Source organism: Bos indicus, chromosome 9 (genome assembly GCF_029378745.1).
Source record: "Bos indicus isolate NIAB-ARS_2022 breed Sahiwal x Tharparkar chromosome 9, NIAB-ARS_B.indTharparkar_mat_pri_1.0, whole genome shotgun sequence".
Lineage (NCBI taxonomy): Eukaryota > Metazoa > Chordata > Mammalia > Artiodactyla > Bovidae > Bos > Bos indicus.
This window is the reverse complement of record NC_091768.1, coordinates 9,800,471-9,812,833: the sequence shown is the minus strand read 5'-3', so window position 1 is coordinate 9,812,833 and position 12,363 is coordinate 9,800,471. Positions and strand designations below refer to the sequence as shown.

At 39.3% G+C, this 12,363-nt stretch overlaps 1 protein-coding gene across 4 annotated transcripts in view; it reads right to left on the bottom strand.

Annotated features, from left to right (window-relative positions):
• The window catches only part of FAM135A (family with sequence similarity 135 member A), a 156,756-nt gene that overhangs the window by 25,672 nt on the left and 118,721 nt on the right, over positions 1-12,363 (bottom strand). For 2 of the 4 annotated variants that reach the window (XM_070795677.1, XM_070795676.1), the window contains 5 exons: positions 9,555-9,628; positions 8,066-8,220; positions 5,490-7,848; positions 2,446-2,612; positions 9-100 (listed from right to left, as the gene is read on the bottom strand). In XM_070795677.1, the coding sequence (XP_070651778.1) occupies positions 9-100; positions 2,446-2,612; positions 5,490-7,848; positions 8,066-8,220; positions 9,555-9,628 (2,847 nt within the window). The remainder of the gene's footprint in view (positions 1-8; positions 101-2,445; positions 2,613-5,489; positions 7,849-8,065; positions 8,221-9,554; positions 9,629-12,363) is intronic. The other 2 variants (XM_070795679.1, XM_070795680.1) reach the window with 1 other exon arrangement.

The window sequence follows — 12,363 nt, the reverse complement described above, 5'->3', positions numbered from 1 at the left end:
TACTGTACCTGATTTCTTTCAGACATAAGAAAATCAATTCTTTCCCCAGGAAGCCCAAGTTCAATGTAAGTTTTTACTAATCGGAGATCTGCACTGTTACCTAGAAAATGAAGAAAATGAAAATTCTGTCTAAAGGACAAGATAAAGCAAAAGATGCAGCACACATCCTCACAGGTTGTTAATCATCTTGAGGATATGTGGAGGGCCTAAGTCAGCTGTGAAGAGACAAGGACCTGTGCACCAGAACCCACTCTGTTCATGTCACGGCTGATCGCCACCAGCAGACAACGTTCCCCAACAGCCTGTGTCTTCAGAGGTCTGGATGCACGATGCTATCAACCCCTCACGCCCACTCCGGCTCCCCGTCTGTCCCACGGTCAGCACATGCTGTGCTGACCACTGGCAATGGCGGCTGTGAGTGACCAACTGACTAACTTGTCACCATCACTCTCTGCATGAGCATTTAACCACACTTGAGTGCATTTTCGATTTAATCTGTTGACTTTTTCTTTGGCAGTACTAGGTCAGACAAATAGAAATAAAAATCCATTTAAATAATCTAAAGTAGTTTAATTACTAACTTAAAAGATATATATAAATACAAAATATTTATAACAGCTATCATACATAAATATAAATAATCAGTATATACATATGTAATATATAAATATAAATTAGTATCTTTAAAAATTAGCTTAGTGGCTTTTCAGTTAATTCTTTTGGCTTACTTAGGAATATATACATATCATTATCAACTGCTGAATTTTTACTTTATCCCTCTTTTTAGCTATGTCATGAACAGACAGAATTAACTGTTTTATTCCTGATTTTTAAAAGAAATGCCTCTAGCATCTCACTACTAGGTATATGTTTTCCATGAGCTGTAAGTATATATGCTTAATTAATGAATTAGACTAGTGCTATTTAAGGCTTAAAGTTTGATGCTTACTTGTCATAACTGGAAATGAATATTGAATTTTATATTACTTGATTTACTAATATAGTATATAAATTTCTTTATATTTACCTATCTTTGCATTCTGGGAACTAAATTCTATTTGCTGTAGCTACTTTAATATATTGATTCATTTGCTGGAGGGTTTTGGGAAACATTTAATCAATTAACGAATTCATTTTTCTACAATGTTACTAGAGTCTTATTAAGTATATTTATGTTAGATTGCTCCACTTTTCTTTGGAGTGTCGGTGTTACATCTTTTTCAGATTTAATAACAAGGTTAGGTTAACTTCAAGGAATAAAATAGGCTCCATTCCATCTTTTTTCCTATTATTCTGGACCAATTTCTATAACATGGAATAGTGTTTCTTGGAAATTTCAAAGAGGACTTTAACAGAGATTCTATTAAGCCAAGCAACTTTTCTTGGAGGATAATTCTTTGAAAATTTTATTAGGGGAAGGAAACAGGTTAGTATTTGAGGTATTTTATTTCTTGGGTTGCAGTTTTTTTTTTTTTTTAATTAAAAATATCCAATTTAATGATAATTTACTAGTTTAGACCTGTGGTGGTTCAGACGGTAAAGAGTCTGCCTGCAGTGAGGGAGATCGGAGTTGGATCCCTGTGTTGGGAAGATCCCCTGGAGAAGGAAATGGCAACCCACTCCAGTATTCTGGCCTGGAGAAACCTATGGACAGGGGAGCCTGGCAGGAGTCTACAGAGTCTGTGGAGTCACAAAAAATCAGACACAACTGGGACACTTCACTTTAGCATTTTTATAATCCATAAAATCTTTTGTTACTTTGTTATTACAGAATCACATTATAACACAGCCCACTCCAGTATTCTTGCCTGCAAAATCCCATGGACAGAGGAGCCTGGCAGGCTACAGTCCATGAGGTCGCAAAGAGTTGGACACGACTAAGCGACTTCACTTGACTTGACTTGACTCTGCTAGTCTAGAGATATCTGGTATCTTCTAACGCAGTTCCTAACCAAGAAAAATAGGCTGCTGAGTAACCAAAATAGCTGTCATAAAATTAGAGCAAGTAAGAACAGGTATTAAGAATTTAAATTATACCCTAATTAATCAGTGAATCTTTTATTCTTAGGTATTGATTTTTCTTATCCATAAAGTTTAAAGCACCAAGCTAGACAGAAGCAGAAAGACAACCAAAGGGATACAAAATGATTGCCACGAGTGACAGCTGATGAAAATAACAGTAAGAGAGCCGACAGAAAAACCCCAAGTTAATATAAGAAAATGTCAGCATGTGGATATCAATTCCAAGGAAAATTTGCTTTAAAAAAAATCTAATATTATACTTAGCAAAATTAAACATCTCTCTGTTTTAGAATGTATTTAAGATAATAATTAGTATCAGCAATTTAGAAATCTTTCTTCAGGTCAATGATTAAAACTAAACGAGATCTACTAGGAAAAGAAGATATCGAGTTGGTACGGGTTATATCCACAGATGTTACACACCGTCTAGGCCATGCACACAGACAATGAGATGCACTCCATTTCCACAATGGTCCTCCTCCTCCTCCTCCACGCAAAAATAAGGGACTGAGGATGCCAGCAGAGGAACATCGCTGTACATGAACCCGGGGAGTTTAAGTTGCTTCAATTCATCTTTTGCCTGAAGGAAGCTAAAGCAAAATGTTATAAAAGATATTATTTACTAAGCATTACATTCAGTTTTTAGAACCAAAAAGATAATCTACTGAATTTAGAGAACTACAGAAAAGGAAACCCAGAAATATTTGATTTTAAAATACTGAAATATGTGTGATCACCTAAATGATTTAGAAATTAGACAGTGATTTTCTTTACTAGGGCTTCCCTGGTGGCTCAGCTGATAATCTGCCTGCAATGCAAGAGACCTGGGTTCAATCCCTGCTTTTTAGTACATACTCTGATCAAATACAATAAGTAATTACACCCTGACATCACTTAAAAATATTCCTTTAAATTTGAAATCCACTAGAAAACATTAGGAATGGAGTTATGCTTTTTACAGAACTTTATATTGTATGCAGAAAAAGCTGGGAGAAGTACTGCAAAGACTAACAGTCTGATGCTGATCCTGTGACCAAATCTTACCCTCCTTGCTCGTTTTTGTGCTGTATGTGCTTAGTTACTCAGTCATGTCCGACTCTTTGCGACCCTATGGACTGTAGCCAGCCAGACTCCTCTGTCCATGAGGACTCTCCAGGCAAGAATAGTGGAGTGGGTTGCCATGCCCTCCTTCAGGGGAACTTCCCGACCCAAGTTTTGAATCAGGGTCTCCAGTATTGCAGGCAGATTCTTTACCAGCTGAGCTACCTGGGAAGTCCCTTGCTCCTTTTTAATCTTACATAAATGGAAAAAAAGGCACTATTCTACACAGTGTACTGGTGAGAACGGCAGGTATTATATTTAGTAGATTAAGTTATTTGTATTTTTCTCTAAAAATATCAGTAAGAAGGAATAGAACTAAGGGGGGATGTGATTAAATAAAATTGGCACAAACATATCTATTCAACTTGGGGATTGAGAACATGAAAAATTATGAACTATTTTAATATTATATGATTTGGGCTGATGAAAGTAAAACTCAAGTAAGCTGCTGAACACTAAACTGAGGGGGACACACTGGGTGAAGAATACTGCTTTCATGTTTGATTCAGGAAGAGACTGAGCTGCCAGGAGGTGGAACAACTTCCTCCAACTTCCTAGCACATCTGTCATTGTTTAGTCACTTTGTGTCCAATTCTTTGCAACCCCATGGACTATAGCCTGCCAGGCTCCTCTGTCCATGATATTTCTCAGGGAAGAATACTGGAGTGGTTTGCCATTTCCTTCTCCAGGGGATGTTCCAGACCCAAGGATTGAACCTGTGTCTCCTGCATTGGTAGGAGGCTTCTTTACTGCTGAGCTACCAGGGAAGCCCCCTTCTAGCACATTATAATTCTTTAGTAGGCACTTCTCACCTGGTTCAAAATTGGGAATGGAGTATGTCAAGGCTATATATTGTCACCCTGCTTATTTAGCTTCTATGCAGAGTACAACATGCAAAATGCCGGGCTGGATGAAGCACAAGCTGGAATCAAGATTGGCGGGAGAAATATCAATATCCTCAGATATGCAGATGACATCACCCTTACAGCAGAAAGTGAAGAAGAACTAAAGAACCTCTTGATGAAAGTGAAAGAGGAGAGTGAAAAAACTGGCTTAAAACTCAACATTCAAAAAACTAAGATCATGGCATCCAGTCCTATCACTTCAAGGCAAACAGATGGGGAAACAATGAAAACAGTGACAGACTTTATTTCATTGGGCTCCAAAATCACTGCAGATGGTGACTGCAGCCATAAAATTAAAAGATGCTTGCTCCTTGGAAGAAAAACTATGACAAATATAGACAGCAATATTAAGAAGCAAAGACATCACTTTGCTGACTAAGGTCTGTAAAGTCATATATGGCTGTGAGAATTGGACCATAAAGAAGGCTGAGCACTGAAGAATTGATCTTTCCAACTGTCGTGCTGGAGAAGATTCTTGAGAGTCCCTTGCAAGAGGTGAAATCAATCAATCCTAAAGGAAATCAACCCTGAATATTCCTTGGAGGACTAATGTTGAAGTTGAAGCTCCGATACTGAGGCCACCTGATGCAAAGAGCCAACTCACTGGAAAATAACCTGAAGCTGGGAAAGATTGAAGGCAAGAGAATAGGATGACAGAGGACGAGATGGTTGGATGGCATCGCCAACTCAATGGACGTGAGTTTGAGCAAACTCTGGAAGATCAAGAAGGACAGGGAAACCTGGTGTGGTGTAGTCTGTGGGGTCACAAAGAGTTGGACACGGCTGAGTGACTGAATAACAATAAATTCTCATCTCAGTGGGTTCACTAGCTGTAGCACCATGGATCTCACTTATGTGCACACATCAGAATAATCTGGGAACTTAAAAACCTATAGTAGCCAAACCCAGACATTTTACTCTAGGGATTATAATTCCATCTGGATTAAGGTGGTAGACAACTGTGCCATACTAGTAAATCTATGCCATCTTCAAATTTTTCTGGATTTTTTTTTTTTTTAACTGGACCATTAAATATCAATTCTGGAACCACTGACTTAGCTGAGGCAATCTGAGTCTGGCAGGCTGAGGGAAGTTTCTAGTAATTATCTAATACTGTCCTTAATTGCTAGATGTCCTTATAAAACCTAACTTCTGTCTGGGAGTAAATGGGGAGAAATGATGGGAAAAAAAGGGTTTTAAGCTCAACTATTCCACACTTTTACCACACAACTACCGATGAAAAAGTTATATCAGGGATGTGTAGCCAATAGAAGAGGACAATCATACAGGAACCTACAGGTCTGTCTCAGGCAGCATACTGAGTTCACTTCTCCATTCTGGACAGCTAATCAAAGAAATACTTTCTATATTACAGAAGTCAGAGAATGTGAAATATGCATGTTTCCAGAGAAAGATATACACGTTCCCTCACAGCTCATGCCGTTGCGCTCCACTACTTACGCTTGTATCTGAGGCTTTGGCGAGTTTTCGTACCAGGACAGAGATGACGTGCAGCTGTGGGAGGCGCTGCTCGGCTGCTTGGTAACAGCGTCACACTTACTCTTAGAAGAGTACTTAACGCCACAAGGGGACTCTCGTGGTGCAGACGGGAAGGACAGACAGCCAGAAGTACAGACAGTAGGCATGGTTATGCCATCGCTCAGATAGTCGCCGGCCAGTCTTTCAGACTTGGCAAGTCTTTCTCCTCCCAGGTCAGCTCCATCTGCACAGTGAGCATCTCCCGCGGCCTCCAGAGAGGAGTAATCTGCCTCCTCATAATACCCGTTTTGAACCATTTGTTGATCCTGCTCTTCCTCTTCCTCATCTTTACCCTGATCCCGCTGAGGACTACTCATTTCTTTTCCAGAAGTTTCTTTCTGAGGGCTAACTGAATGGCTGTAGCTAATAGCACATGTGTCAGAAACATCCGTACTGCTTTGACAGCCAAAATAATTTTCCACAAGCCCTTGCTTTACCATATCAGGACTGGCTGAAAAAGCATCACCTGTACCCAGGTAAGTTTCATCTTTAACTGCAGGGGCTTCTGAACACATTTGTTTGGGATTTAATGCATCGCTGTTTTTCCTTTTCACAGTTCTATCTTCACTGCTATCTGCCCTGGTGGAAACGGAACCTGAAACGACACAAGGGGTGCCTGAACAAGCCAGTTCTGAACTTAATGGAACTGTGGTTCCTACAGAGTCACTGGATTTATCAGGACTCTGGGAGTCTTTACACACAGTGTCCAAGTTAGGTTTGGAGCTACAACTACTTTTCACATCACTGGAAGTATCTTCATCTGAAAAAACAAATTGTAAAGGGTCTTTAGTGCTTGAATTTAAGGAATGTATTTCTATAGTTTCATTGTCCAAATGCCCTGAAAATATGACACTCTGCTGCTGCAAAATAATACTTGACTTTTTCCTATCGTCACATTTTGGCACATCAGTTGTTCCTAGATTTAACACAGTTTTGCTATCACTTAGGTGGCATTCAGATACAGCAGATTTCTTAGGATTTTCATCAGGTGACAGCTCGTCATCAGAAGGCAGAGAATTTATGGAGGTTAAGGACGACTGGATCTCACTGAAAGCACTTGTACTCTCAGTACAGTGACTGCCTAGTGAAAACTTTACATTACAGTCAGGCTTCATCAAGAGCTGAGGAAATAACCTTTCACTGATGAAAAGACCTTGCCCTGGTACAGTTTCAAAGCCTATGTCAGGGTTTGGATGTGCTGCAACAGAGCTTGGTTCACTTTCCACACCTGAGTCTGAGAACCGAGATGAGGCACACGTGGCACTAATGTCTGGTAACTTAATGGTGTCTCCACTCACTACAAGGTGGTATTCTCTTGTAGAAGCAGGTTGATTATTTCTTAACTTAGCTAACGATTCCCCGACAGAATGACACTTAGCTTCCTGCAAAGCTTCCTTTTCAAGTGTTATTTCCATAGGTTTAGATTTACCATTAGAGTCTAAGGACTCAAAATTGGGCAGTTGTAAATTATCCACAAATATTTCATCTTGTTGAAGCTCTGTCCAAGGTCCTATTTTAACAGTTACTTTCTCTCCACTGAAACAGTCTTTATTACATGGCTTAACTTCAATTGTCCTAACTCCTGAAGTGGGGGCAGACTGACGATCATGGCAATCGTCTGATGAGCTTCTGGATGCCACACTGTGTTCCACTTGTGCAATTTCACTATCATCCTGGGAGATATCAAGTTTACCTGAAATGGACAAATTTGCACAAAGATTTAGGCTGCCAGAGTTCAAAGGATCAAACAGGTCTGGTTGCACATTTTCAATATCTGGAGACTTTTGTTCAGTTCTTTCTGTATTAGCTGGCAAATAGCTAGCTTCCTTTTGACTTGTCTGTCTCATGTAGGTCTTTGGATCAAAATTATATCCATATATTGTGGGGTCCAGACCTTCCTTCTGACTATGTGTAGGGTTGCCTTCAAAGCTTTTAAAGAGATCATTTGATGCTGTACTTTTCAAGCATTTGTAGCCTACCAAAACCACCAAATCCTTAGAGTTCTGTTTTATTAATTTTTTTGTGTTTTCAGGTTTCATTGTTTTCATGAGCTTAGTAACCTTAACCTTGGATTTATTTGATTCTTCATTCTTTCCTTTTAGAGACTTTGTTAGCTGCTTTTCACCTTCTGTAGACCAAAAACTGGAGGTCCCAGCAGGTCTGATTTTCAACTCTGGGCTGGAAAGTCCAGCTAGAGTGCTTTCTTCAGTCTCACATTTATCCATTCTACTGGACTCTGATCTCTGAAGACTCTGAATTCCCATCCAGGGTGCATCTAAGTCTTTTATCCAAAGAAAAAGAAATTCAGATTTAAGACAAGGTGTAAGAACTTATATGATTAAGACTACTTTTTCTGACTATAACTTTCTAATATCCTCAAAAATAAATAAAACTGGAGGGGGAAAAAAGTCCCACATTAAGGAATGGCTTTATGTATAGTAGGTATAATATACTGTCAATGACACATAGCTTACATATTATAGTTAGATTACACTTACCTTCAGTAACTGAATCTAAATACCTATCTTCAAAGATAATAGGTAACGAATTGAGATCTCCATCTAATTCACTACATTCAATAGGCAGGGGTGGGAGAGAGCTGCAGAAGGAAGTGTTTTTGATAGCGGTGCACATCTGGAGATGACTCTGAGCACTGAAAAACATGTCTCACGTCAGACTGCAACCGAGATAATCACACCAGTTCCACCTCATAGTCCCCCAGGCACCATCCCCTCATCAGTCATATGCTCCCCACCACTCAAGACACAAGCTCCTGACAAAGGAGTTCCTTGATCAGAGATAAAAACTGCTACAATGAAAATTATTGACTTATAAAAATTATGGTTTACTGACAAATGTTATTTCAAAGCGATTTATCTGTACTTAATATATGCACTTCCTAATAAGTTGAGAATAGCATAGAAGAGAAAGACCAGAAGCTCAAATGCCTACTAATGATTTGATGATAATGTTGAAAAAAAGTGTTCCATTCCTACTGCTTACTTAACACATACTGATAAACACAACAGCTATTTTTAAAAAGGTATATACTTTTCTAATATAAAAGTTTTTTAAAAAAACTTTTTCTTATGAAAAATTTCCTAAACAAATCAAAGTACACAGAATAGCAAAATAATCCCGTCAGCTTCAACAATGAGCATTTTCCCTCTCGCTTTGTCTGAACCTCCACTCACACACCCTATGATTATTTACAGTTCTATTTTAAGGTACAGTTCACAGGCACTGAAACAAATACACCTTAGCTGTATGGTTCTGGTAAGTGGACACAGAATCAGAACATTTCCACCTGTCTAGAGAGTATTCTAATGTCATCCCAGGCAAACTCTCCGCCCAAGTCAACACCAAGACAACCACTGTCCTGACTTTTACTTCACCTTAGTTTTATGTGTTCCAGAACTTCATATAAACAGAATCATATATAATTTATTCTTTTATGTCTCACTTCTTTTCACTCAGCATAATGTCCTCAAAATATTCTTTAAAGCCAAAGAAAACCAGATCTAAAAATACTCAGTAGGGAAAAAAAAAAGGCATCTACTCTGGATATTTGAATTATACATCTTTTACATAATGGCAAGAAGTGCCAGTCTTTTGCCAGTCTCAAAAGTGCCAGACTACTTTTGAGAACCTGTAATACATAATCGTAAATGTAAGAGATTCTGACCTGTGAAAATAAAGGTACAACAAGATGACCAAATGGAAGGCTGGCCTTGTGGGACTCCTAGGGGTGGGTAGATCTCATGTGTGGGATGGGATAATAGTGCAATGTGATTCTTTACGGAAGGCAGGGGTCTTTCATGAAGCAATTCACAAGATTAAACACATTTGATTAACAGGAGATTTCTGAATTTCAAATTCTCATTTCTTTTGCTGTAAATATTGTATATTCCGCCATGATAAATTCTGAGATGATATCTTATATAAAAGGAAACAAAATCATTTAAACTTTGGATTTGTGTTACTCACTGAAGTTCCTGGTATGCAATGGCAGCTTCTCTTGGATGTTCAAAACAAAAGAAGGCCTCAGAAAACCTGCGCACCTGAAAAATTCCAAAAGGGAGTATGAATAACATGGTGCATCTAACAAGTCAATGAGGTTTTAGGTGGTAGGAAGAAAAACACCCTCCGCAAGGGCCCCCATAACCACCCCCATAAGATTAACCTCTCTCCTCAGTGTTGCCAAACCTCTGTATGTTGGTACTTACTGCATGAGTTAAAAGAAAGAACAGAATGCAGAGTAAGAAACTTCGGCTTACATTACGGATTCACCATTCATCCTCCTTGAAGATGGGGATTCTGTCCCCCACACCAAGAAGAGTGCGCAGCACACAAAAAAAATGGTAGGACCGCCTAGCTCCTGCTTCATGCTGTGTGCCAGGCAGCCCAGGACACGTCAGGTGAGCTGATGGGTGGACTCACTGACACTGCGACCTCAGGCATTTCACCTTGGGAGCCTCGATGACTCGCTTTCAATTACACTTAATACTTAGTCTACATACGGAGTTATTGTGAAGAGTAAGCATAATTACGTGTTTGATATTTCTTTTTTAAACTGGAAGGTATATGCAAATATAAGCTATGACAATTACCACTGTAGCATTCACCACATTTTTCCTTAAAATAATTGTTTATGTGAATTGTCTCCCCTCTTAATGTGTGATATTCTTTAGAGTAGGAGCTGTATTTGGGATGATCTTTGCTATCTGCCTAAAATACATCTTGGTATGTTATAAAAGCAAGTGCTTTGTAAATACTGGTCAAATCTAGTTGAATATTTCTTCCATCATATTCGTATTTTGACCTTTTCATTTCTAATTATTCAAAGGCTTTGTCAGCTACGGACAGCAATTGAAGCACCAGTAAGGGCACGGAAAATATATTTTGTTTGAAGGGTACGTGGAGGAGAGAGAAATCAGATTATAGCTAGGAATTACATTACATTGAAAATTTTTTCTAAAGGGAAAGAAGACTAGAGGTTCTTTGGTTTTAAATACACAATGAATTGCAGAAATGTTTTATTCGTCATCAAGATACAGCCAGTTGAGTTTCTGATTTCCTCAGCCTATCTCCCTGAGTTGGTGAGACAGGATCTTCAGAGGGACAAGGGGAGGCATGAGGCATCTGTGAGGGAAGGACGTAACTGTGTCTTTACCTTCAAATGCTGCAACTGCCTCTTCTTGCTCTCCAACACTAGCGGAGAGATAAGGAAAACCATTTGCCTGTCTGTCAGAGAGGTTTTCCTGAGGGCTATAAAGTGTGAAGAAATCCAACCTGAAGTGATCTGTGGCTGCATCTGGGCCTGCCTTCTCAGATTCCTATGATAAGAGCAATCATTTCTGGAGAGCAGCTGCCCTCATAAGCTCCATGCTAAGCACTTTACTTTTTTATTCTTTGATTTAAACCATATGAAAACCCTATGAAGTGAGTATATTTTCATTTAACAACTGAGAAAACAGGCAGAAAGAAGTTAATTACTTGGCCAAGACAACAGAGCTGGCCCATCATACACCTGGGATTCAAATAAGGGCTTGAGAAAAAGTGTTGTCTTGTGTTCCAACCACTGAGCTCTTCCCTTCTGCATTAAGACTCCCTAGTATCAGCAAGTCTTTCCTTTCCTCTCTGAGCCCAGATGGAAGTTCTTCTGCCCTGATTTTCATGCAGTGGTAACACATGATGAATAAAGCTGGTGACCATACTGAGGCCATGACTAAGGCATCACTGCCACCTGACGGCAACACAGCTTAGTTCTGGGCAAAAAGGCATTCATAGGAAAAATGTTCAATTTACAAATTCAAACTCAGGATATGAGTAATAGATATTAATACTCTGGTATACATAGTTGTGGGGCGTCCCAGGTGGCCCTAGTGGTCAAGAACCCACCTACCAACATGGGAGACATTAGAGATGCAGGTTTGATCACTGGGTCAGGAAGATCCTCTGGAGGAGGGCATGGCAACCCACTTCAGTATTCTTGCCTGGAGAATCCCATGGGCAGAGGAGCCTGGTGGGCTACAGTCCATGGGGTCACAAAGAGTCGGACACGACTAAAGTGACTTAGCACGCATACATAACTGTAAAACCAGTTTTGAGTATATACCCTAATTTTAAAGAATCCACTCATTTGGAAACATCAAGTATTCAAAATTTAACCAGGAAGTTAAAAAAAATTAGCCTTCAAGGGTTAAAAATGAGTGTTTATAGTGTTTACAGAATTAAATGTTTCTTTTATCTGTGTTCATCCTAATATGTTGCTTAAAGATATCTTATTCATCATAGGGATTGCAAAGAGTTGGACACGACTGAGTGGCTAAGCACAGCACAGCATTTATCATAGGGGATTGGAAATCAAAAGTAGGAAGTTAAGAGATACCTGGAGTAACAAGTAAGTTTCCCCTTGGAGTACAAAATGAAGCAGGCAAAGGCTAACAGAATTCCCCCAAGAGAATGCACTGGTCATAGCAAATACTCTTTTTCAACAACACAAGAGATGATTTATTATATGGACATCACCAAACAGTCAATGGGAAAATCAGATTGACTACATTCTTTGTAGCAGAAGATGGAGAAGCTCTGTACAGTTAGCAAAAACAAGACCTGGAGCTGACTGTGGCTCAGATCATAAGCTTCTCATAGAAAAATTCAGGCTTAAACTAAAGAAAGCAGGGAAAACTGCTGGGACAGCAAGGAACAACTTAAATCAAACCACCTATGAATATACAGTGGAGGTGACGAATAGATTCAAGGGACTACATCTAGTAAACAGAGTGCCTGAAGA